A 26708-nucleotide genomic window follows, 5' to 3' on the forward strand; every position below is an offset into this window, starting at 1 on the left:
GACATATTACCAAAGATTCCTTAAGAACAGGCCTAGGTGGGCAGTTAAGAGTATGTACTGTGCTTGCAGAAGACTGAGGTTAGTTCTCAGCACCGTGCTGGGCAGCTTATAACCACTTGTAGCTTCAGCTCCAGGAGATCTGGCACCCACTTCTGGCCTCTGTAGTACCTTCCTTCAGGTGCACACACACACCTTATACACATAATAATTTTAAGATAAAATAAATCATAAAAAATAACATATCTAAGTTAACTAGCCTTAAGCCATTAAGCAATTGAACTTGTAGTTAAAAACATCATTTGAAGGACATTCTAGCCTAGATAGATCCACCGAATGCTAATAAACACCTGATAAAGAAAAAAAACCACAGTTGTACACAAGTTCTTCTAGAGCATAGAAGGAAAGAGATCGTTTTTTGTGTGAGCATTATGATAACAACCTAGAGACATAAGCAAAACCTGTAAATTTATATCTTTAATGAACATAGATGTAAAAATCCTTAATAAAATGTTCATGAATCAAGTTCAATAATACAGAAAATAATTTATACATTATGGCCAAGTAGAGTTAACTCCAGATATTGGAGATTGATTTAGCATCCAGACATGAACAAGTGCTAAAACATTGAAATACACAAATATGTGTCATTTCTATACCAAAATATGAATACATTAAACTGTACTGCTTGTTTCATGACTTCCATAAACCACCTCATAGATTAACAGGTTCCGTCTGTCCTTAACCTATGTGACGAGACATCCTGAGTGCTGAACTCTGAGCAAAGATTTTAAATGACTTCTGAAATATGTTACTCCCTTATCTCCTCTTACTGCGTCCTGTATCTTGTTGTCGAATCAGTGTTCACTGTTCCTGTGTGTTCTGTGCAGGTTTTTGGAGGAACTCTTGGTCTCCTTACAGTGGGGAAGACAGCCAACATACTCCCCTACCACGCAGCCCCACAGCACAGCAGAGCTAGCACTTGCGAACCACAGGTTGGCAGAGGCGGTACATTCTCATCTTCTGGGGAATGTTGGCATCAGCCACCAAAAGGAGGTTCCAGCAACAGGAGAGTTCTGCAGTACCCCAGCTGAGAAGATGGCTGAAAAGGTAACATTTTCTCTTCCATGAGCTGTGGAATGTGTTCTTTGTGAGATTTTCTTGACCCCTTACTGATGCTATGTGTTATGCTTGGCATTAGGAGTTTTGAAATGAAGAAACTAAATTTGATTTTCGTATTAATAAGTGTGTGATCTTAGAGCAAAGTCCTCCTCTGACCCTTAAATTTCCAAACGTCACTACTCTATTCTATGTAGAAAAATCTAATCGTTTCGAAAGAAGTTAGATGACATAATTTTTAAAATTAATTCTCTTATAAAAGTACTGTGTAGGGGCTGGAGAGATGGCTCAGAGGTTAAGAGCACTATCTGCTCTTCCAAAGGTCCTGAGTTCAATTCCCAGCAACCACATGGTGGCTCACAACCATCTATAATGAGACCGGGTATCCTCTTCTGGTGTGTAGACATACATGTAGGCAGAACACTGCATATACAATAAATAAATCTTTAAAAATAAATAAACAAAGGCACCATGTAGAAGTTTTAACTTAGTAAATTATAGGTGACTTCTGATCTAAGACTTCTGAATCCCCACATAGAGACGGGCAACACTGAGTACTACAGGATCAAGTACACCAGGTGCTTACCGTCCTCCATCAGTTCACGGCCATGAAGGTGACCTGCCGAATACCAGCTTCTTCTCAGCACCCAACTCCTAAAATTCCAGTAGGGCCTTGTTAACTAGAACTCCTCTGCCATTAAAATCTTGAATATTACTCAGTGTGCCCTGTGATCACACCCTTTTCCTAGCTCTCCTCTGTTCACTGTGATTCCACCTTGATTTTTCTCCCATAGAGCACGCCATTACTTTGAATTCCCTTGAGCCCTACATTGTTTCCCTCATCTCACTAGCTTGCTTCACCAGCTTTTCTGCCCGTGCCAGTTTTCATTCCTGAGTACTACCTGCCCCCATATCCTTGGCCCCAGCTACCCAGAATACAAATTTAACGTCAGTTTAACTCTTTCTCCTCTTGTGGTACTCCTCAAATGACTACTTCCCATTCAGCGTACGACTGACTCTAAATTCATAGAGGAAAAGGGGGCCATAGGATGAGCCAGCTTAACTGAGACCTGGATGCCTGCATGGGTTGTACGCACAGTTCTCTCCCAGGAAGTGTGTCCCTGACTCTCTCCAAAGGATGGCTCCTTTCCAAGCCATCAAGCTCTGTCAGCACTTACTCTTTCTTTCTCTATTGGCTCTTTATCTTTTTTCTTTTTTTTTAAGGATTTATTTATTATTTTTTTATGTAGATTGATGTTTTGCCTGCATGTGTATGTGTATCAAAGTGTCAGGACTCCTGGAAGTGAAATTACAGATGGTTGTGAGCTGCCATATGGATGCTGGGAGTTGAACCCAGGTCCTCTGTACTCTGAACCACTGAGCCATCTCTCCAGCTCTGGCTCTTTTCTCTTTAAATTTAAACATGACCAGGTATTATCTGTCTAAAAGCAAAGCTCTCCTCTCTAGCAATTCTCTATATAAAGGGTCTTATCACCTTCCCTTCGCAGCCAGGAATCACAGAAAATGCATACGTATTTGTGCTTTGCTCAAATTCTTAACTCCTCCCACTAGGCCATCCATCCCCTGTTGTCAGTTGTCCTAAAAATGTCAGTATAATCATCATCAAACAGCTCCTGCTTCTGCCTTTCTAACTGAATTATTTCCTAGAGCGTAGAAGGCTTATCATAATCTATCCATCCGCCCTGCCCCTCAAGGGTCACTTCCTAAGTTTGACTTCCCCTTCTAGAATAGTCTTACTCTACTCGGCCTCATTCCGCAGATACACCATTCTTCTCACTTCTCTCTCTGGCATGCTCTCCACCCGCCTAAACTATTTTCCCATCACCTTTCTTATTGTCCAACCTTTGTACCACTCGAATCTTCCTGGTGAGCCTAGGTGTACACTCTCCAAACTTTCAGTGTACTTTTATGTATACCTACTATAGCCCTTGTATCATGCCATTCTGTGCTTCTTTCTCTTAACATACTTAAAGGCTGGAGACGATGCTTTACAGTGTTTTCTCATGAGCTGGTATGCTGGCCCACTTATTAGATGCTCAGCCACTTACCAAAAGGATCAGCACCTAAACAGTAAACTGCTCGAGCCTTATTTGTTCTTTCCTACTATTTCCTATTGGGAAGTTACGCCACACTGTACACCGTTGCCGTCAGTATCTTTGAGTGAAGTTGACTTTTCCCTTCTCATGAAACACTTCTCCTGCCTGGCTTTCAGTGACAAGGCTCCGCCTTCCTGTCCTGTCTGCTTCACTGTGCTGTGTTGGGTGTGCTCCAGGGCTGCTGGGACCTACTCATTCTTCTACTTCTTTACCCCGCCCCATTCCCTCATGTAACACGACTCACAGCCTCTCTCCCATTGCGTCAGGAGCTGCCCTTCCAGAGATAAACGCAGCAGCTTGGTCTCTGTTCTTCCTCCATCAGCTTTAATGACCACCGTTTCCATCCTCCACACTGCTTCGCAGGCTTAAAATCCATCCCTATCATCTTCTGCCTAAAATCTAGATGTCCTGCCATTTCTCAGTCTCCTACTGAATTCTCTTAGCATTTATAAAATGAAATAAAAAGAAAAACTATTCTTTTCCCCTCAAAGTTTACAAGCAACATTATTCTTTCTATCTTTCCTTGTCACTTAACATTTACCTAAGTATCATAAAAGTAAAAGCTCTGAAAATTGAATTTTAAAAGTAGAGTGTAGTTAGCAAATGGGAGTCCTAAAGGAACATAGGTGCTCTTCCATGACGCCAAGATGCTCTGAACAGGAGCTGTGGCTGCTTGGATATGCTGTTAACTCAGAAGAGGGACAAGTCCTGCAGGTAATGTGAGAGCAGGGAAGCAAGCCTGCGAGCCTTTGTATAAGCCCGGCCATGCAGGAAAGGGGCGCAGACCTTGCCTTATGCTGTCAGAGTTGCTTACCGGTCGCAGTGCCTACATCCTTTGAAACAGAACTCTGTTGTGTCATGAATAGTTTAAGAATCTGAACACGAGAAAGAAGAGCTATAAACCAAAAAGGTTATTCTTAGTTGAACTTTTTTTTTTCCAACTCAGTACTTCCTGCCTTGAGTCTCAGTAGAGAGGGGACAGGAGAAGCCAGGAACCAAGGAAGAAATGAGAGAACAAAGTATCATGAGCATGGTTGTTAGCATTTTTAAAAAAGAGAAATAAAGGGCCATTTTACCATAAGGAAAAACAGTATTTCCACAGAAGCTTGGAGGTCAGATCCGTATTTTAAACAATTAAATGAAAGGCAAAGAGAGGCAGTGAGTTCTTTTTGGCTAAAACTTAAAGTTGATATCATATAAAGTAGAACTCATAAACTTCATTTTTCTGCTTTTATTCCTTATGTAGATATGTGTAAAAGGCTGTTAGTTTATAATTACTAAAACATGTCATAACTAGACATCATTGCTGAATTTACAGCATTTTGCAGGAAGGGTAATTCATATTCTCAGATGTCGTTTTTGATGATCACTCCCTAAAGCAGCATGAAGCTTCGTAGGTAGTTACTACAGTTCACGCTGCGCTCATCTGACATGATCTCCCATTTGTCGTAGGTTCTACGTATTTTGGATCCAGTTACCTGTACAGAAAGCTCACCAGACAACCCATTTGCTGAATCTTCACCAAGCGCATTACTCACTACAAAGAAAAATATTGGACGTTTCCATCCCTATACCAGATATGAAAACATAACTTTCAATTGCTGCAATCATTGCCAGGGAGAACTCATTGCTCTTTAATGCGTAGTGTGCTGGAGGCGTGCTTAGTGTCCCACAGTCATTTGGGAGCTGGGGATCTTACGATACTAGAAATAAATCAGTTCATCTTTATATAATACATACCCACGATGATATTTTATGTACTGGATTCCAGATTATTTTCTTAATAAATATCTCAGGATAAGAAAAAGTGAAGCTATGTAGATATATTTAAGTACAAAATACTTCCCAGGTAGTACAGTGTTTGTGCTTAAAAAAAAGCTAAAAAGATTTTATAGCTTTCTTTTAGGCCCTAAATTATTATTTTGTGTTATACATTTTATATAAACTATAAACAGGTTTCATTTTGGTGCTTAAAAACCGGCAAACTACAACCATGCATTGGCTGTGGCCACGCCCATCCTGTTACTGTTGTCTCGGCTGCTTTCCTCTCCAGCAGCAGAGTCCAGTGTGTGGCTAGCAAGGCCCGTTCCTTTATAGAGCATGTTTTCTAGTGTAAGAGCTGGACAGGAAAAGTCACGTGCATCCCTTATGGCTAATTGGTGGTATAAGGAGGCCTTCAGAAACATTGGGGTAAAGGGATTAATCTTTCTTTAAAAATGTTAGGAAAGTAAAAAGGTATTTTCGAGCTGCAACAGATACTTAACAAGCCCCATGCTGTTTGATTTTTGCGAGGTCTGTCTTTTGCATGGTTGCAATTTGACAATGTAAAGGAAACATTCACAATTACCGACTCATGTTGGCTTGTCAGCACAACAGGAATATCTATCGAGTTTGATAATACAGTGATGGAAAATGCCTCGAAAGAATGTAATCCATCAATTTATATGTATTATGTAATATATATTATTGTATAATGTATCATAAGATGCCCATTTATTTACCTTTAAATATTCACAAAAGTCTGTCATCAACAAATATACCAAAGTTTACAAATTAGTTGGAGCAGCGCCTATCAGAGAAATCTTCAAAAGGCAAATCTGGTCAAATTAAAGAATATTTCAGTGTCAACACCTACTATTTTTTTTTTTTGTCTGACTCATCTGAGCCATTTTTATATCTTTAAGTGGCAATAGACTTCTATTTCCTTGTGGTTATTCCTTTTCCTGCCATGATAGTGTAATTTGACTTCAATCTTCATGTGGCTTTTACTGTTTACAGCTGATTTGTTTCCTTTTCCTTTCTGTTTGCAAAATATAAACCTTTTAGAAGAGAATGGAAATTTTCATGATAATCGGGTTTGACTATGATTTCTTGGGTATAAGAAAAAACAGCACAAGACATGAAAAATAAATTTCACCAAAATTTAAAACATTCATGCATTGAGGTATAGAGTAGCTCTGAGAATGGGGGCGGGAGGGGGGAGAACAAATTACACTCCTGGAAAAATGACCAGAAATACAAAGAACTCCAACTCAATGGCCAAAAAAGCTACCTAGTAAGATGGGCGGAGTCTGGAATACAGCCACACCAACATGAAAGCCAAGTCCAGATCCCAGCACTCACATAACACATGGGGCGAGGCAGTGTATGTCAGGAACCCCAGCCAGCACGCTGAGCAGAAACAGGAGGATGGAGTTCCGGTCTCCGGCTGAATCGATGGCTCCGGGTGAAGTGGGAAATGAAACATGAAGGTGGAGAGTGATAAAGGAAGGCGCCCAGTACATAAGCCTCTGTCCTTTATAGGCGTGGGCACACACGCGTGTACCACACATGCTTGCAAAAATGAGCAAATGATTAAACAGTTAACCTAAACTATGTACAGATTTGCATATACACACATAGGAAATAAGCATATCAGAAGATTGTCAGCACCAGTTATGAGTGAAATGTAGCCATTACCATTTGCGTGTAGGTCAGATGACTATTAAAAGAATGGCTATTAACAAAAAGTCAAGGCAGCAACTGTAGGCAAGTCTGAAGAGACCTGGAGCTGCTGTGTTTACCGAGGAGTGTAAAACGCAGCTGCCGTTGAAGACAGCATGCGAGTTCCTAAAAGCAAACGACCAACCTGCTGCGTTGCCTGGTCCACCATTCTCCTAGGTGAATAGCCAAGGGAAGTTAGACAGAGGCCGTCAGAGATGCTTATATGCCAGTTTTTGTAGCAGTTTTGTTCGTGGTTGCCAGAAGTTAAATATAGTCAATGGTTAGGTAAGTAAAATCATTACCTATATGGTAAGGAATGCATTCAGCTCAAATGCACAGTTGATGCATGCTGCAATTTAGATAAATGTTACATGAAGTAGGTTAGACACAAAAGGACAAATACTGGTACCAGTGCTGGAGAAGGGCAGGAAGGGGTATTTAAAATTAAAGAATATTCATATTTTTTGATAATAAGTGAGTGGGAACTATTACAAAGTGACTTCTTATTGGGCTCCCATTTCCCTTTGATAAAAAATAAAAAGAGAGTCCATATAATTGTAAGGGATGTGAAGGGAGGTTCAGGATGAGCTGGAGGGGTTGAGTGAGGCTGTATGGGCAGAACACGCTGTATGTATATATGGAATTCTCAGTAGATAATTAAAAAAAAAATGCAAGAAAAAAATACCTCAATGACTAAAAAAGTATTTCTCCAAAGATCCACAAATGGCCAACCACCACACATGGCTGGTTATTAAGAATATGCAAATCAGGTAAGTATCTGTCAAATATGTAGAAATTGGACCGCTTGACTGCTATTTTTAAATGGTGTGTCTGCTGTGGGGAGCACTGACAAACTGTGTAAGTAGTCAACACACTGTATTCCTGTCTGCAGTGTATAGTCAAGAAAAAACATACATACTTGTACACGTGTTGTTCACAGCAGCACTACTCAACACACCCAAGAGATAGAAATAGTGCCCCAAGTGATGAGCGTAGAAACAAAACGCTACACATGTTAGATACGTGTCTTCCATAAAGAGGAATTAAGTACTGATGCAGACTATGTTGTGGATGAGCCTCCAAAGCACTGAGCTAAGTGGGGAAAGCCACACATAAAAGTTCATGTTTTCAACTCTATGAAATGTCTCCAACAGGCAAATCCATTGACATACTATAGTATTTCCGCCGAAAGTGTGGGGGCAAGAGGCCTGGAAGTGGCTGGGTACAGGGATCGGCTGTTGCGAGTTACAGAAGTATTTTGGAGCTAGAGAGAGTTGGGACTGTATAATTTATGAATAAACCAAATGCTGCTGGACTAGGGTTTCAAAGAATTAGTTTTATATGAAGTTCACCTCGGTAAAATTAGAGGAAAAAAAAGTTTGGAGCCACCGATGTTTTGTCTTACTTTCCAAGCGGTTCTACATTACAATATTTCTATACTAATAGACATATATTAGTATTTTTAGCATTTAAAAGTATTACTTCACTGTCCCAATCTCATAGCTGCTTTCTCTTGCTCCCAAACCCAACCCTAAGATCCCCCCATTTCTTTCTAAAACAAAATATTACATTTTTCTTAAGAAGTAAGGGGACAGGCAGGACGTCACATTGTTTTCACTAATATTTTTACTCATGAGTACCCTTTGGGCACTCTTTTGGGCACCATGCATATTCTGCATTCAGTTTTGCTTCTAAATCATAACAATCCTTTATTGAGTACTGCACAATATGCACTTGGATGTCAAGATCAATTGTAATGGAATGTCAGACCGCTTGACGCGCTACAAAAGCTCAGATAGGCACAAAGCACAGTGGCCCGTCCACCCCTGTAGCCCAGCACTTGAGGCAGAGGCAGGAGGATTCTAAGTTGAAGGCCAACCTAGGTATCACAAAAACAAAAACTAACTCTCGATAGACACAGGACTAAATCATTCTCTCTTCGCTTTCCAGTTCTTATAAAATACACGCTAAGGTTTATGTGAATGAAATCAGATGGATATAGTAGACAAATTATCAGTTAAGTTTATGCACAAAATAGAATTAACTGTAGAAAAGATACAGTTATTTTTCTATGGTACTTCCAGGTGGTATTGGTTCTACACTGCTTAGGTCACTACCATTAAAATTCAACCTTGACAAATAGATTTTTGTGGAAATTTTCAGAGACTTAAGTCGTTCTTTAAGCCTTATGAAATGTTGTTGAAAATTTTAAATGTTTATCACATGTATTTACTTTGTGGTGGGGACGTGCAGTGTGTGTAGCCCTGTGGGTGTGAGGAGGTCAGGACAGCGTGTGGGAGCTTGATCTCTTCCCACCATGTGGAGCCCAGGGACTGAACTTAGGCCATCAGACTTGGTGACACGTGCCTTTACCCACAGCCATCCCACTGTCCCTCGGTTGCAGCATTTTAAATGATTGTGGAACAATGAGAAGAAGTGAATGCCTTTCTTAGTCGAGGGGTTAAAATAATTTCGAGGTAGCACATGCTGCTCCTTCACTGTTGCACAGACTACAAGACACATTCAACACTGCGAGAGACATTTATTTTGTTTGTGTGAAAACAATATAAACTCACTGCCAGAATCACCACAAGGCAAATCCCACGCCCATAACTTAGAGCATTATTGAGACACGGGGCCCATGGGAAATGACCAAAACTGGTGACAGCAGCTTCAAGTGAAGTCTTTCCTAGGCAGCTTCAGTTGTAGTGGTCAGTAAAGCGGAAATCTGGCATGTTGTACAGGTTGCTCTGCAGTTGTTTGGAACGCCGCGCTTCCAGTCGGAGCTGCCTGGATCTCTCTTTGACAGCCTGTTGCTCTGCTATTTTCTCTATCTGTTTCCTTCTGAGCCATCTGTAGAAAGGGGCATGATCAGATTTGCTGAATATCATAGAATAAGCTTCTCCTCTATAAATGTAGAAAATTAACATTTCTGCAATGAAATGGGGTCAAGCCACATTATGTTAAAGAATTAACTAAACGTTTTCAGGCTTATTTCCCAGGTTCATTCAAGAAAGCAGTTTACATGTGGGACCAAATGCTTGAAATAAGGTTTATCTTGTGATGAAACTGCCAACTCACTTGGCTTGGTAGTAATCTAATTGACTCGTGTTATAAGTTCTGTCCCTTTTCCAAAACAACCATTTTCTAAGTAAATAACTACTTGCTAAATTCCAAGTAACTTATAGCAAGATGCAAAACTGCTGCCTCGCTCTTCCTGGCAGGGAAACTCTGACTAAGGCTGCCCTACCTTAAGATGCAAATGGAACCTAAACATGAGACTGGAAAGGAAACTAAACACCAAAAGAAAATAAAGGGAGAGTCCTTGTAAGTTACAAATGTAAGAGCTAATTATATGCATGTCTATCTGGTACTTAAGTGTACATGAGATATATATTCATATATACAGTTTTGCAGAAATAAATCCAATTATTAAAATAATTTTTAAAAATCATACTTTTTGGGTCATGAATTTCATTTGCCTTAAGTAAATTAATAACTGTCGGAATATTTTAGGAACAATATGACCACAATATGCATATATACATATATACACATATACACATATATAAACATATACAACAACATATATATATGTTTTGTTGTTGTAGTTATTGTTGTTGTTTCGAGACAGGTTTCTCTGTGTAGCCTTGGCTGTCCTGGACTCACTTTATAGACCAGGCTGGCCTTGAACTCACAGAGATCTGCCTGCCTCTGCCTCCCTGAGTGCTGAGATTACAGATGTGCACCACCATGCCTCGCCCACGATGTATATTTTTATATTTTATATTTTATATTTCTTTGTAAATATATTTGCAAAGAAACAGTTAGAAGACAGGCATTCTGGTGCTAATAGCTATGATCTCTGGGTGATGAAAATATAAAATTTTCCCAATGCACATTTACTTTTACTTTTATAATAAAAGGTTGAGATACAGATAGGAAAAGAAGAAAGGAAGGCGGGAAGGAGGAAGGTAGAGAGCGAGGGACCTCATACAATGGAGTCAGCCTTCACTGTTCTCCAGCCTTCCCGAAGGCTAAGGCCCTGAAGTGGGGTCTGCATTTGCAGGACCAGTGAGGTAAGAGACAGCAGAAGCGATCTGGCTAGCTTTTACCCTTCAAGGCGCGCTTTAACCTACTGTTTAAAGGCCCTCTCGCGGCCCTCCGTCCCTCTCAGGAAGAACAAACACTCCTCTTGCTTTCTGAGCTCCTCTGTCTTCCTTTCTTTCATCTGCTCCTCGTGTTTTTTCTTAAGCCATAATCGGAAGGCTTGCTGGGGGTCTCTGTTCACCTGCTGTGTAGAAAACAAACAAAATCTGCTTAATTGAGAGGACCTCAAACTACTTCTGAAGCCCCGCGGAAGGTCCACAAGAACACAAATCCCACTCAGTGGTTACCACAGCAGGCTCATGGCCTGCTCTCCTACCACCCACTCCAAACCCTGGCTATGCATCGGCTCCTCTCATTTCTTCCATCCGATTGAGGAAATGGGGGTGCAGCTTCAGAGCCCTTGGCTGCCACACTCAGTGTCCTGAGAGCTTCCTCCAGCATTACCCTAGACAGCCTTATGGAGAAATCAGTTATTGGGGAAAGGAACAGCTGTGGTTTCAAAGCTGCGCTCTTTGACAAATCAAGTCTTTTCCCCAAAGATACAAGCATAGAAAACAAAGAATGGGATGAGTTGAGGGCTTGGGAGCAGTTCCTGCAAGTTCCAAAGAGTATAGCTTATAAAAAGGTAATTCAACACTGTGTTAGTTATCTCTTCCTTAAATTCTAAGTTTTTAAATAACAGTATCTGTTAGGAGATACTTAACTGCTAGGTACATTTTCAAAATATAATTTTGGGAGTAGAGAAATGGCCAGTAAGGAGCACTGGCCACTCTTCCAGAGGACCCAGGTTCAGCTCCCAGCACCCACATGGCAGCTAACAACCAGCTGCATCCTCCTGTTCAGAGGGTCCACTGCCCTCTAGTGACCTCCACAGGCATGGTACACATGTGATGCACAGACATCCATGCAGACAAAACATCCATACACATAAAAATAAGTCTTTTTAAAAAATGAACTGATACCAGGCGTGGTAGCACACGACTTTAATCCCAGCACTCAGGAGGCAGAGGCAGGTGGATCATTGTGAGTTCGAGGCCAGCCTGGTCTACAAAGGGAGTCTAGGACAGCCAAGGCTACACAGAGAAACCCTGTCTCGAAAAACAACAACAAAAAAAATTAAACTGTAATTATTGCTGGATACACACACACACACGACTTTGCATACTTTTTTCATAGTATTTGTCACTTTATAATTAACATTTTATTTTATATTTTAAAAGGTTTTAGTATTTACTTTTGATTTGTGTGTGTGTGTGTGAGCATGTGCGCACGCACATGTGTGTAGGTGCCTGTGAGGCAAAAAGAGCATTCTGATTCCCTAGAGTTTTAGTTATAGGCAGTTTTGAGCCACCTGACATGGCTGCTGGGAACACCTCTCTGCAACACTCTTAAGTGGTGTGCCATCTCTCCAGTCTCTATAAATGTTCAAATTTAAGAAATCCTTACTACATGAGCTCTGTAAGACAGAGAATCTTTGTTTTGATTGGAACTCTATTCCTGTGCATGAGATAGCACAAATCATCTAATAAGCAGATAAGCTGTTACACTGGGTACATGACAACTTTAATTAGTATGTCTTTGATTTTTAAAGGTTCGTATCATTTTTCATATGCTACGGTCATATGTGGGAGCAGTTTACTATTCACATCCTCTCCTAGTTTTTTTTTTCAACTGGGACATGGAAACTTTGACTCTGACAAAATAAATATGGAACATACCAATACTATTTGTAATAATTTTGAAATTCCTAATTAGATCTTTATGGAATTTTTATTAAAAATCATTTTAGAAATTCCTTTTTATTTTAAATTATGTGTGTTTGTGCATGTCTATGTGTGGGTATGGGCATGTGTGTGTGGTGCCTGTGGAGACCAGAAGCATCAGACACCCTGGAGCTGAAGTCACAAGCAGCTGCAAAGAACACATGGGTGCTGAGAACTGAACCTAGGATCTCTGGAAGAACAACTGATGTTCTTAGCTACTGAGCTATCTCTTCATCCCTGATCAAAATAAATTTTGAGTGGCCACACTGGCTAAGGAAGCAGCGAAGCTAACTGTAGACCTTTACCTCTTCCTCAGCTCCTCCAAATCCAATCCCGGAGCAGACCAACTGTGGTGGCCTCTCCTCCCTCTTTGCCCTCATTCCCCGGGAAATAAGCAGATCCTGATGGCACATCCAGCTTTCCTCCCTCCTGTGGACGCTCTCAGCCCATCTCCATTCCTAAAGGTCACCTCCCAATACCTAGAGACACATTCTACCCAGAGCGCCCAGGGGCCACGCCTGGCAGGATCTCAGAAGCACTCTCTACCATGCTACTCACCCCCACCACACTCTCCTAAGAATCAGAGAGGGCGACAGAAGGCAAGGAATGGAGCACCACCCAATAAAGAAAGACCAGATAGCAGGACTAACAATTTCAATCTTCCTAAGCCCAGATGCTGAGACACCAGTATAAAAAGAAAAATCAATAAACAACAAGACAATATGCTTCTTCCACTACAAGTCGGCCACCCTACCACAATAGGCCCTGAAAACTGTAAAACAGATGAAGCACAGGACAAGGACTTTAGGAATACACTAGAAGTCCTTAAGAAAGAAATGAATAAATATGAAGTAAAAACATAAACAGTGGAGAGAAATGAAGAAAACAGTTCAAGACTTGCAAATGGAAATACAATTGATAAAGAAACCCCACACTGGGGGAAAACTGAAAATGAAAAATGTAGGAACTTGAACAGGAACCTCAGGAACAAGCCTCACAATAAAATACAACAGATGGAAGATATAAGATTGAAGACAAGATATAAAAGAAGTGGATACTTCAGTCAAAGAAAATATTAAATCTAAAAAATTCCAGGCATAAAGCTTCTGGAAACCTGGGACACTATGCAAAGACTATGTCTATTAATAATAGGAATAGAGGTAGGGAAAAAATCCATGTCAAATGTACAAAAATTATTTTCAACAAATCATAAAAGAAAATTTCCCTAATCTATATAAAGGTGCCTATTAAGATACAAGAATCACACAGAACACCAAATAAACTGGACCAGAAAACAACCCCCCCTCAGCACATGATAATCAAAACACTAAACATACAGAACAAAGAAAGAATACTAACAGTTGCAAGGGGGAAGACTATGTAATGTATAAAGGCAGACCTATTAGAATTACCCCTGACTTCTCAATGGAGACTCTAGAAGCTGGAACAGCCTACATAGATGTGCTGTAGACTAAGACCACAGATACCATCCCAGGCTGCTATACAAAATAAAACATTCAATCGCAAGAGATACAGAAAGACATCCCAGGGTAAAACCAAAGTTAAGCAGTATCTATCTGTAATTCCAGCTCTATGAAGGAAAATTCCAACCTAAGAAGGTTAAACTACATGCAAGAAAACACAGGAAAGAAATAAATCTAGACCAACAAATAAAAGAGTAAGAAAAAAACCTACACCACCACCACCACCACAAAGTAACAGGAATCAACAAACACTGCTCATTGATAACTCTCAAATTCAGTGGTCTCAATTCTCCAATAAGAACATACAAACTAACAAAATGGATTAAAAAAAAAAAAACAGGACTCATCCTTATTCTCCATCAAAGAAACAGACCTTAATACTAAGGATAGGCATAGCTTTGAATAAAAGGATAGAAAAAGATATTTCAAGTAACTGGGTCTAAGAAGCAAGCTGGTATAACTATTTTAATATCTGGCAAAATAGACTTCAAACCAAAACTTATCAGGAGGCATAGAGAAGGGCACTATACACTCAAGGAAAAATTCACCAAGAGGATGTTGCAATTCTTAACATCCATGCACCAAATACATAGGCACCTAAGTTCATAAAGGAAACACTATTACAGCTTAGATCACATATTGAGCCTCACACAGTGAATACTGGGCGACTTTAATACCCACCCTTGCAAGTAGACAAGTCATTCGATCAAAAACTAAACAGAGTAATGCTGGAGCTAACTAGCATCATAAACCAAACATATATAGCAGATATTTACATAAGACTTTACCCAAATACAAAAGAATATTTGGAACTTTCCAAAACTGATCACATAGTTGGGACAAAATATGCCTCAACAGATACAAGAAAACTGAAATAACCCCTGCATTTTATCTGATCATCATGAATTAAAGCTGGATATTGACAGCAATAGAAACAGCAGTAGAAACAGCAGAAAGATTACAAACTCATGGAAACTACAGAACTTACTACTGAAGGAAAATGGGTCAAGAATTTAAAAGCTTCCTAGAATTGAATGAAAATGAAACTATAATGTACCAAACTTACGGGGCATGATACAGTTCTAAGAGGCAAGTTCATAGCACTAAGTGCCTACCTAAAAAAATTAGCTCTTAACAGCACATCTGAGAGCTCAAAAACAAAAACAAAAGTACTACTCAAAAGGAATAAAGACAAGAAATAACCCAACTCAGGGCTGAAATATATAAAATAGAAACAAACAAAAAGCATTTTAAAGAATCAATGAAACACATAATTGGATCTTTAAAAAAAAAATTGGATCTTAAAAAAAAAAAAAGAAGAACTAACCAAAGTTAACTAAAAGGGGGGAGAGAGAACATGCGAGTTAACAAAATTAAGAGATTAAAAAGGGGCATAACAACAGACACTGAGGAAATCCAGAGAATCACAGAGACAAACCTTAAAAACATGTATGCTACCAAATTGGAAAATCTAAAGAAAAGGATAATTTTCTCCATATATCCAACCTACCAAAGTCAAATCAAGATCAGAGAAACAACTTAGATGCATCTATAACCTCTGGCAAAATAGAAGCCGTCATTAAAGTCTCCCAACCAATCCCACTCATCCCCCATCCCTTCATGCCCACCCTCCACCTCTGCAACCTCCCCCACCAAAGGAAAATAAGAAATGAAAACAAAAATAAAGAAGAACCCAAAGCAAAACAGCAAAATCTCATCTTGGAAACTGCAGTGTGTCACAGTGTGTCCCACAGTATTCTCTTTGTCCACACATCTTTACTTGCAAATGTTCATTGCAGTGAGTCATTGGTTTGGTTCGAGGCCTCTGGCTTCTTCCACAGCATCAATATTGGACCCTCCCCAGGACTACTCCTGGTTATTCTGTTGGTGGCCCGTGTCATGGAGATCCAGACCTTTCACATGTCCCAGCAGTTCATAGGTGGGGTAGATGTTGGTGTGGGCCAACTCAAGGCCTGGATCTGGGCCTGGGTGGTACCTAAGTTGATCAATCGACAGTTTTCCCACACACACACACACACACACACACACACACACACCACCAGGGCGAGCTCTCCAGCACTGTCCCAGCTAGTTCACCCAAAGCCACAGCCAGCAAGGGGCAGGACTAGCCCTCTAACTCTTATGTCCATGACATGAAATTCACAAAGAATCAATAAAAAGTAATTAAAAGAAAAAAGAAACCAGACTGAGCAAGCCATGAGGAACAGGCCAGTACGCAACACTCCTTTATGGTCCCTGCATCAGCTCCTGCCTTCAGGTTCCCGCCCTGCTTGAGTTCCTGCCTTGATTTCTTTCTTTAAAGTTATGGAAACGTAAGCAAATAGACCCCTTTCTCAACAAAACAAAACAAAACAACACACCCCACAAAAGCCCAGGGCCATATAGTTTTAGCAGAGAATATACTAGACTTTCAAAGAAGAGTTAAAGTCAATATTCCTCATACTCTTCAAATTACTCCACAAAATAGAAGAAGGAACATTATCTGATGCTTTTTATGAGACCAAGGTTACTCTTGACACCCAAGCTACAAGAAAACAACAACAACAACAACACCTAACAACAATAGAGAACTATAGGAACATCCCTTATGAACAAAGATGTAAAAGTTCTCAATAAAATATCTGCAAACTGAATCCAAGAATATATCAAAATATCATCTACCATGACCAAGCAAGTTTCATCCCAAAGGTGTAGGGATAGTTCAACATTCATAAATTGATAGATGTAATCCACCATATAAACAAAATCAAAGACAAGAACTACATATACAACCATGTCATTAGATGCAGGAAGGCCTTTGACAAACTTCAGCACTCCTTCAAGATGAAACTCCTGAAGAGATTAGGCATATGTGGTGGTTTGGATAAGAATGCCCCCCATAGGCTCGTAGATTTGAATGCTTGGTCACTAGGGAGTGGCACTATTAGTCCATATGTCCTTATTGGAGTAGTCATGGCCTTGCTGGAGGAAGTGTGTCACTGAGGGTAGCCTCTGAGGTTTCAGAAGCCAGGTCCAGTGTCCCTCTGCCTGATTTCCTGTGAATTTGGACACAGAACTCTCAGCTACTCTCTAGTACTACGTCACCCTGCCACGCCCTGCCATGCCCTGCCATGCCCCTGCCTTGCTCCCCACCATGACAATAATGAACTATACCTCTGAAAACATAAGCAAGCCCCAATTAAATGCTTTCTATTATAAGAGTTTACATAGTCATGGCATCTCTTCACAGCAATAGGACATTGACTAAGACAGGATACAAGGGACATACTTCAACATAATGAAGGCAATATACAGCAAGCCTGTAGCAGCTATCAACTTAAATGGAAACACGAAGAAATTTCACTAAAACCAGGAACAAGACAGGTTGTCCACTTTTTCCATATCTATTCAATATAGTACTTGAAGTCTTAGGTAGAGCACTAAGACAACTGAGGAGATCAAGGGGATACAAACTAGAAAGGAAGAAGCCATATGATAGTAGACATAAGTGACCCTAAAAATTACACAGGGAATTCCTACAGCTGAAAAACTGTTGCAGCAAATAGCTTGATACAGAATTAACTTGCAAAAATCATCCTTCCTATATACAAATGACAAATGAACTCAGAAAGAAATCAGGGGAACATTTTTCATAATAGTCTCAACTAATATAAAATATCTCTGGGGTAACTTTAACCAAGCAAGGGAAAAACTTGTATGCTAGAAACGTTAAAACATTGAAGAAAGAAATTGAAGAAGATATCAGAAGATGGAAAGGCCTCCCATGCTCATGGATCTGTAGGATTAACATAGTAAAAACGGCTATCCTGACGAAAGCAATCTACACAGTCAATGCAATTCCCATCAAAACATCAACACAATTCCTTACAGAGCTTCAAAGGAGAATACTATGGAAAAGCTAAAAACTCAGAATAGTCAAAACAGTTCAGAAAAATAAAGAGGGATAGCCATCCCTGGCTTCAAGTTCTACTATGGAAATGTAGTAATAAAAACCACATGGCATGGGGCATAAAAACAGATAGACTGACCAATGGAACTGATCAGATCCGGACATAGCCTGCACACTTATGGACACTTGATTTTTTTTTTTATAAAGAAGCCAGAAATATACAATAGGAAAAAAAAAGAAAAGAAAAGAAAAGAAAGTATCTTCAACAAATGGTGCTGCTCTAACTGGATGTTTGTAAGTAGAGTGCCAATAAATCCACGTTTATCACCTTGTAAGTGCACAGGCAAGACTGTTTCCAAAAACAAAAACAAAACAAAAAAGCCCCAAACAAACAAAAACAGAATAAAACCAAACAACAACAAGATTGTAATAAGGGTCAGGGGCTAACAGCTCAGAGATAGTGTTTCGGGGCCTTGGCAGAAGGCCCAGGCTCAGCTAACTGGACCAACGTGGTACCTCGCACACACCGGGAATGCCAGTTTGGATGAATCTTATGACCCCTTGTGGCACATACGTGGTGCACATACATCCCTGCAGGCACTCACACATACACATAAACAGAACAGAATAAAGAATGCAGAAGAGCGGAGTTTCCTGGAAAAGGGAAATGAGAAGGGCCTTGAAATTCTGTCCGTTCCAGGGAACACCAGCACCGCTTTTAACACACCAGGGAGCTCCTCAAACCTCATGGTTCAGGAACCTGTTAAAGGCTTCATCGCATGCTGATGGACTAGCCCAGTCTAGCCTCTCTCTCCTCACTTCCTGTTCTCGAGGTGTAACAGGAAGTTCTATGTCCTGACCATGACTCGGTGTCTAGAGGTCAGCTCTCATCCACCAGCCCAGGAGAGCTATCCCTTTAGAACCACACAGACAACTCAGGAAACCCCAGGGATGAGGTTGTCAGCGACCAGAACCAAAGACCAAATATTACAACAAAAGCACTTCTCTTCCAGGATCTACATGGCCTTTTAGGAGCTCTGTGGTAAGAACTGAGGACAGGAAACATTACTCATATCTTTCTTATTACATACCAACACAAACCTGTGCCTGCATACAAGCATGGATGTTACTAATTTGAAGACAAACTATAAAGATAGATCATACAAAGCATTAGCTAAACTGTTGCAAATATGTCTCATACACATGTAGGAATTAGACACTGTTTTAAATTTGGAAGTTGGATAGGCATGACAAAAATTTTATTCTGAACAGTCAAAAGTCTTAAATTCTACTCTAAAGAAACTTTCTTATAGACTCTTGATCTTTCACACTACAATGTCTTATTTATTTTGTTTACTTATTTATAAAGGTTATTACAGCACTGTCGTGGCACAACAGTGAAACTTATCTAGTCCTATATGGGGGACAATTTAAGTAACAGTGGGATAGAAGTTAGTGAAAACAAAGTGATATTAAAAATAAAGGCTTAGAAAGATGTCCATGATGAAGTGAAAGCAACTACATAGTGAACTCTTGAAAATAAATATGTAAAAATTAAATTAAATATTAACAATATGTAGAGTGATTGCATTTTTCTTTATGTTTATGCATGTGTACCTGTGTGTGCATGAATGCCGTCTTGAGTGGGTACCCACAGCCTGGCATCTGATTATCTGGAGCCGGAGTTACAGGAGGTTGTGACCCACCCAGTGTGGGTGATGGGAACTGAACTCAGGTGTTCTGAAAGAGCATCCAGGGCTCTTAAAAGCCAAGCCATCCCTCCAGGCCACATATTTCAATTAAAAATAATAATTTGGTGGGGTTAGAGAGATGACTCAGAGGTAAAGAGCCTTGCCTGCTTTCCTAGGGTACTCAAGTTCAATTCCCAGCCCCCACATGACAGCTCACAACTGTCTATAATCCATTTCCAGGGTATCTAATGCTCTCTTGACCCCCTCAGGTGGGTACCTGGCATGCTTATGGTGCACAGACATACATGCAGGCAAAAACTCATACACATAAATAAATAAATTAGTTTTTTTCTTTTTTTTTCTCTTTCATTCATTCTTTCTTTCTTTTTTTTTTTTCTCAAGACAGATTTTCTCTGTAGCCTTATCTGTCCTGGACTCACTCTGTAGACAAGGCTTCAAACTCACAGTGATCTGCCTGCCTCTGCCTCCCTGAGTGCTGGGATTAAAGACATGTGCCACTGAGCCAGGCTAACTTGGCATTTTTAAACGTACAAGATTTTCCTTATGATTTCTGTCTACCCTGAAGTAACACTAGTTTGTAAGGGGAAATGTGTGTTTGTTCGCTTTGAATATTAAGATTAAAATACCTTGAAAATGTGAATTGGTAATTTCTATTTCCTGTGCTAGGAAAGTTTGAATACAATTAGAATCACCTGACTTTGGTTCAGGCTTTGGGGAAACTGCAAAGTCGGGCACCCTGCAGCTTCTGCAGGGGTAGGGCAGTTTTCTTCCATTCACTCCCTTCTGTAGGGATGAGCATCTGCGTGGGCTGGCTGAGGGCCATTCTCACAGAGCAGGGTCACTCACCCGGCTGCTCAAGTCTTCAATCTGCTTTGCTCGCTGAACTCTCCGCATCTCTAGGACCTGCTCCCGTTTCTTCTGCAGCCACGCTTTGAACACCATCTCGTTCTCTCTTTTCTTCTCGATCTCTTCCTCTATTTTGCGCTGCTCCTCCTAGCGGCGGGGGTGGGTATGAAAACATAGTGGTGGAAGAAAACTCATGAAGCTGTCTGTGAGCCAGGAAGATCGATTTTGACTTCTGAATTAGAATTCCCTGCCTCAAAACTTTCCAAGTGGGAATTGCTCTGATACAAGGCGGGCCTCTAATTTGCTTACGAGGAACTGAAGCCCTTTAGAAAATCTCCTGGTGACATTAGACTCTTCTCCACCCCAATCCCCCACCCTGCCCCCCTTCCTCAGCAGAGGCAGTGCATGCTGGGCACTGCTCTGCCACTGGGCTGCACCCCCAGGCATGCTCCACTCTCAATCTGAAACTGAAATCCCTGAAGCGAAGAACACACAGACTCAGAAGATATGTGAAGGGCATACAAATAAGGCAACGATGACGGAAGTGCTGCCTGTGCGCTGTGCCTGCCCTAAGTCACTTAAGACCCCATTCTCCCCTATGCTGTATCCCCCTGCCCTCAAGTCTCAAATTTAAGGTGACAGTGTCATTTCTGAGATCCTGCCTGGGCCTGATACAGTCGTCCTACTCTCTTCTGTGATGTTTACAAGAAAGGATCAAGGCGATGACGATGACGTACACATTCTCAACACTTGCCCCAGTGCTTGGACAACATGAAAGTAAGTAAGAGGCAACAACTCCTAGTATTTAGAGCCACCCCTCTCTCTGTCACATTGATAAACCCGAGAAGCACACTCTTCTTCCAACGCCAATGCCGACGTGCCTCCTTACCTCCCTCTTCAGCTTTTCTCTCTTGCGTTCCAGCTGTTTTTGGAGTTCTTTCTGTCGCGGGGAGAGACAGTACGTCGAGGTCACTGAAGAGACCACTGCAGACTGTGTCCTGTAGTTCGCTCTCCGGATTTTTTTGTTTAGATTTGGGTTGGCAGCGGAACTCGGGCGGGTCTTGGGGCTGGGTGGTGGCTCGGGGACTTGAGCCAATGGTTCTCCTGCTGAAGAGAGAGGCAGGACGTGGGCCTTTGCTTCAGGCTCTTCTTTCTTGACGTCACCAACAGACGGGTCGGGAGACCTGAGCAGCAACTGAGGGGTTTCGTTTTCTGTGCCATTGGTACTACTGATGAGGGGCAGGACCCCCTGATTCTCGATGTCCTGTAAACTCATCAGCTCAAACTTTCCATCTCTCTCTACCAGTATCTTTCTATCATTTTCTTCACAGCTGCCATCCGTGACGACGGGAAGGAACACATTCTCCTGTCCTGACTCACCAGAGATGCATAACTCTGACAGTTTTCCAGACATGTTATTTTCACTTTCTGAGAAAGCCTTGGAGGTGTCACTGTCTTCTACGGGTGGGACTTCTAGATCAACTAAGTTGTCTTTGAACTTAAGTTTTCGCTCCCTCCGGTCACTTGTAGGCTCTTGATTCTGTAGAAGCATGTTGGCCTCTATAATTTTCTCCATAATGTATCTCCTCACTTCCTCATCCTCATCTTCTTCCTCCAGGTCTTTCTGGTTTTCTGGTTTGGAATCCTGGAAGGAGTTCTCACTGTCTGAGTCTGAGACGGGATCCAACGGCTGAATACTTGGGACAGAAATGAAATCGTTTCTTCGGGGTGAAGCCTCATCCTTCTGAGGCCTGTCTGGATCAGAGAGCTGTTGGCCCTGTTCCATTTCTGGTTCATTCTCTTTTAATTCCGGGCCAAGATCTTCTTCCTCCTTGCAAGCCATCTTAAAAAATAAAAAAAGACACACGATTCTACTTTCCAGTGCAACTGAGATTCTGTGCATTTATTTGGGGGGGTCAATCAAAATATTTTTTGTTATTGTTGTTCTTGGGGTTCATTTTAGACACAGTGGAATGTAAGTGCTCCTGATGGACCCTTTACTCATAATATTATGACCCATATTTCTAAGCACCTCTGAGAAATACAGGAAAAACAGAGTCCTCATTATTATCATGCTGATTCTACAGCCCTGTGCTTCCTGTCTTGAGCTGTCGCAGCTGCGCGACCTTGAGTTCGCTTCACCTCTCAGGAGATCCTGCCTCCACGCATTCTAGATACTTCCTAACGAGCTGCATACACCTCTCCTCTTGTGGCCGCCTTAGAAAAACTTCACTTTTGCCTTTTTCTCCCCCCAAATACTCTCCTGCATGTTTTTCTCCCTAACAGAACAAATCAGGATGGAGTTAAGTTGGTAAAACCCGCTGCTGCCGTCATTTCCTCAAAGCCTTTCTGTCAGCTCCCTGGAGCCTAAATAACTATTCCTGTTATTCTTATAAAGGCAGCTACCTCATTTGACATCCCAGTCATGGTCCTTGTTACTTTCTCACTTAGTCACACTAATATCCATATACACAAAATATATATGAATATATACACCTTGCATATAGGGGTGTGTGTGCATGCATGTGTGTGTGCATACGTGTGTGTGTATGTGCATGTGTGCATGTGTGCAAATCCGGAACAGCCAGGAAAGGTTTGTTTTTCCTGACTTTCCATAAATCTGATCACTAGCACAGGACCCTGGTTAAGGTACTCCTTATAGTATAGTATAGCTCAGATCAGCCTTTAATTTTTTCTCTCTCTCTCTTTCATTACTCTGAAGCACTAATTTTGTCTTAAAGTTTCAACTATTAGCTGGAAGATTATAATTTTAAAGGACTTATTTATATTAAATAAGTTTAAACCCATGATTTTTCAGGTTTTCAACTTAGATACACTAAGTCATTTTCATGACGTATATCGAGATTAAAATTTCATTATTGTTTGAGCTTTGTTAAATGCATTTTAATTGTCATTCTCTTATCCACCAAAGCTTTAAGACACAGCATTTAAACTATCTGATGTCTCCATTTCTTAGCTCCAAGATTGGCATAACGGTATTTGTTCTACATACATCAAGAAAATGCTGCGAAGTTTAAATGAAATGGCAAGACTTCGCGGCTTGCAAAACACTTTCATAATGCAGCCGTCACGAATGTTCCCGCTAGTTCACACACACCTCCAGTCCGGTGTCGTTACTTTTTTCTTTATCATTGATCAACCACTCCAGGTCCTTTTCAAAGTCATCTTCATATTCTCCACTTTCTTTTGAATCAATATCCTTATTTTCATCCATTTTTTTCCACTTGTCAACAAATAACGCTATAAAAATTTTAAAAAGACAGAGGTGTGTGTTAAGCCAGTGTAGAGGTAGGATGGGGCCAGAGATCAGTCTTAGAAGATAAGCTAATTACCACATAGAAACATGTAACAGGAAGTGTTCAGAGTAAACCCGTTTGTACATATTCGTCAGTGGCAACACATTTCCATAGCAGGCGGTTCTAACAACCCTTCTTCCCGCTCCTGGCTCTAATCTCCGAGGTCTGTAAAGTGTATAAGAAGATGGGGGCTTAGAACAGGGCTTTCCCCATGTCCTGCTAATTAGTAAAATTCTGCCTCAGCAAATGATGTAGTTTGCACCGTTTTTAGCTTTAGTTGTTAGCTATTTGGATAAATACGGACTCAGTTAACTGTTTAGTAATAATTTATTTAAAAATATCTATTGTACTTTTGGGGGATATTTATTCTTTTGAGCTAAAAATATAAAACAGACTTTCTTGACCAACACTTCTCAATTAGAAGTTGGGGGAATTTTTTTAGATGACTGGGATAAACTGACATCTACCTTCAAGACAGGATGGATTACTGACACTACTATCTACCACTGAAAATGAGGGCGCAATGAATGACTCAGAATAAAATAAATCCGCTCTAAAACACAAGGCATAGAAAACCACTCTATTCTCCACACTCATTATGCCTTGGCACTATCAATTTTCTTTTCACAGAAGGGATATTGATATGTATTTAGATGTTTAACTTCCTGTTAGAAGAAGAATTTTGCAGAGCTAACTCCTCAAGGTTTTCCTAGAGTCTTATAACAAATATAATTCTGAACTCATAAATATTACATGTGAAATGGTTCATACTTCTGAGATCATCTATATGAAACACTAAATTCAAAACCAGAATCAGTATAACATATACAAAATGTCAGATATATTCGGAGCTATTAAAATCACACAAATATAAGCTAAAATAAAAAAGGCACAGGTAAAGTAAATGAGAAATAAATAAAGTTGCATCGAATCTGGTGTAATTGAATTTCTGTAACTCCAAAAGAAACATCACCACTGGTCCTAGCGTAAACAAACACCACAAACATGAGCTCCCGTTGCCAAGTCCCTTAAGCCTTTCCAATGAGTCACGGGTTATTCAAGCCTTCGGTTCTGATCACCACCACCAGGGCACTCCCTATGTGATGCAGACATCAACATACTAGAGCAAAACGATATCTTCCATGAACCAAATTACTAAGCATTTCTTATTTTATTACTGTGAATTTCACACATTTAAAACTTAAAGCTTATCATCAATAAAAGCCTAGGTAAGTGGTTTAGGCCAGATCTACTTCCAATAGTAAACTGCAGTGACAGAAATTATTCCTCCCTGTTAAGTCTGAAAAATCCTGAGTGGGTAAGGTGTCTGAGGACCTTCCAGTGTGAGTCCAAACCAGGTGTCCAGATGCACATTATATTGCAACTTTCTTACAAGATTAAAAATATTTAAAAAAATACTTTGATACTTTGATTCCAGCCTTACCCTTCATAACCTTTTAAATAATTCTTGTAGAAACATCAAGAACCAACAGCAAAGAGAAGGCCTTTCCATATAAAATAAACATCCAGCAAAAACTTTTTAAAATGCAGTTAAGCAAAACTTCACACTATGAAACCATCAGGTCCATTTTCCCTGCTGCATCCCAAGACTGTGGTGTTAGGAAATATTTGTTTTAATTACAATCTGTTACAAGCTCTGACACTGATACTTAACAAAATTCGGTAATGATTTGAATTCATACTGAGCAGCAACTAAACGGACAGCATTCTATGGGTGGAAGCTAACATTTCAGGAGTGATTTCTTTTTTCCATGCAAGCTACCTTGCACATTTGAGAACTTTGAGAAGGGGAATAATAATGAGAAAAACTCAGAGCATCTGATTCCCCTTTGTGCACGCTGAAGCGACACTGTGCCAGGCGGGACAGATCCTGGGGCTTATTTCGCCCAGGAAGACAGATCATCTAGAGACACTTCACCCACCTACCCTCCCACCTAGCCAGACGTTATCTTCTCCCCAGCCCTCCCACCAGACCTATATCCGGGTGTCCTTCCCTCCTCTCCCGCTAAGTCCCCTCCTGCCTGTGGAAGATGCAGTGGCTGGGGACACAGAGATGGTCGCAGGAGCTCTCCTCTTCTTCTTTTCTAAGCTCTGACAACCAGGCAAGAGTAACAGCCCAGGGACTGCTCAAGAAGCAGCCAGCACCCGGGTGCCATGGCAACAGCGCGTCTGCGGCTTTCATCCGGGCTTCCCACTACGGAGGCTTAGATTCGCGCGCAGGCGCAGAACGCCCCCCCGCCCCGTTCTAACCCCCCCCCCCCCCCCCCCCGCGAACACCTGCGCCACACTTTAGGCCAGGGTTTCCAGGAAGCCATGGATCACCTTCGGTTTAAGGACCTGGTGAAACACTGTGCCTTGGGTGTGGTGGATTTTGTGTACCTTTCACCAGATTTTTTAATTTGTTGCCAAAACTTATAAAAATGCATTCCTGTATTCATTTTCTCAAGTTAATATTTAAAAAATAGATAACAAATTGTTAATTGCTGGTCCAACCCTCAGTTTAAAATAAAAATCAAAGTCAGAATTCTATCTACAGAAAGGAGTTATGAAAGAAAGTGGAGCTTTAGAAGACAGGCAACTACAGTTTTCCCATAACTCCCCAAAATATCTTAATGGAAAAAAAGGAAAATAATATTCAGATTGTGGAGATAGAAAATACACAAGCCGGCCATGAAGGAGCTCACAGGGTGTCAACAGCACAAATGACACAAGCACAAATGCACCCAAAAGGAGTGGACTGAGAGGAGATTAAAATACTTTGTTTTTTTCTGCAAAGTGTTTATGCCAAAGCTTACTTTGGGAAAATAAAAGGGATTATGGGAGGCGAGC

General features: G+C 40.8%; 2 protein-coding genes across 8 annotated transcripts in view; one reads left to right on the plus strand and one right to left on the minus strand.

Annotated features, from left to right (window-relative positions):
• BLZF1 (basic leucine zipper nuclear factor 1) overlaps window positions 1-6084 on the plus strand; it is a 39667-nt gene extending 33583 nt beyond the window's left edge. For all 5 annotated transcript variants that reach the window (XM_084755046.1, XM_084755045.1, XM_084755043.1 and 2 more), the window contains 2 exons: window positions 888-1107; window positions 4686-6084. In XM_084755046.1, the coding sequence (XP_084611172.1) occupies window positions 888-1107; window positions 4686-4871 (406 nt within the window). In that variant the 3' untranslated portion in view covers window positions 4872-6084. The remainder of the gene's footprint in view (window positions 1-887; window positions 1108-4685) is intronic.
• Window positions 6085-9238: 3154 nt separating this feature from the next.
• On the minus strand, window positions 9239-26082 carry CCDC181 (coiled-coil domain containing 181). Of its 3 annotated transcripts, none has more exons than XM_084754616.1 (6): window positions 25901-26082; window positions 23660-23802; window positions 21431-22384; window positions 20542-20688; window positions 10856-11010; window positions 9239-9569 (listed from the first exon to the last, which is right to left on the minus strand). In XM_084754616.1, the coding sequence occupies exons 2-6, from the start codon at window positions 23774-23776 to the stop codon at window positions 9416-9418; spliced, it is 1527 nt and encodes a 508-aa protein (XP_084610742.1). In that variant the 5' UTR covers window positions 23777-23802; window positions 25901-26082; the 3' UTR covers window positions 9239-9415. The 3 variants fall into 3 exon arrangements, with proteins under 3 accessions (XP_084610742.1, XP_084610743.1, XP_084610741.1); XM_084754617.1 differs by having other exon boundaries at window positions 25854-26082; XM_084754615.1 differs by lacking the exon at window positions 25901-26082 and adding an exon at window positions 23895-24023.
• Between the last annotated feature and the right edge of the window lie 626 nt (window positions 26083-26708).

The sequence above is a fragment of the Acomys minous genome (genome assembly GCF_964271855.1).
Source record: "Acomys minous genome assembly, chromosome: 1".
Taxonomy (NCBI): Eukaryota; Metazoa; Chordata; class Mammalia; order Rodentia; family Muridae; genus Acomys; species Acomys minous.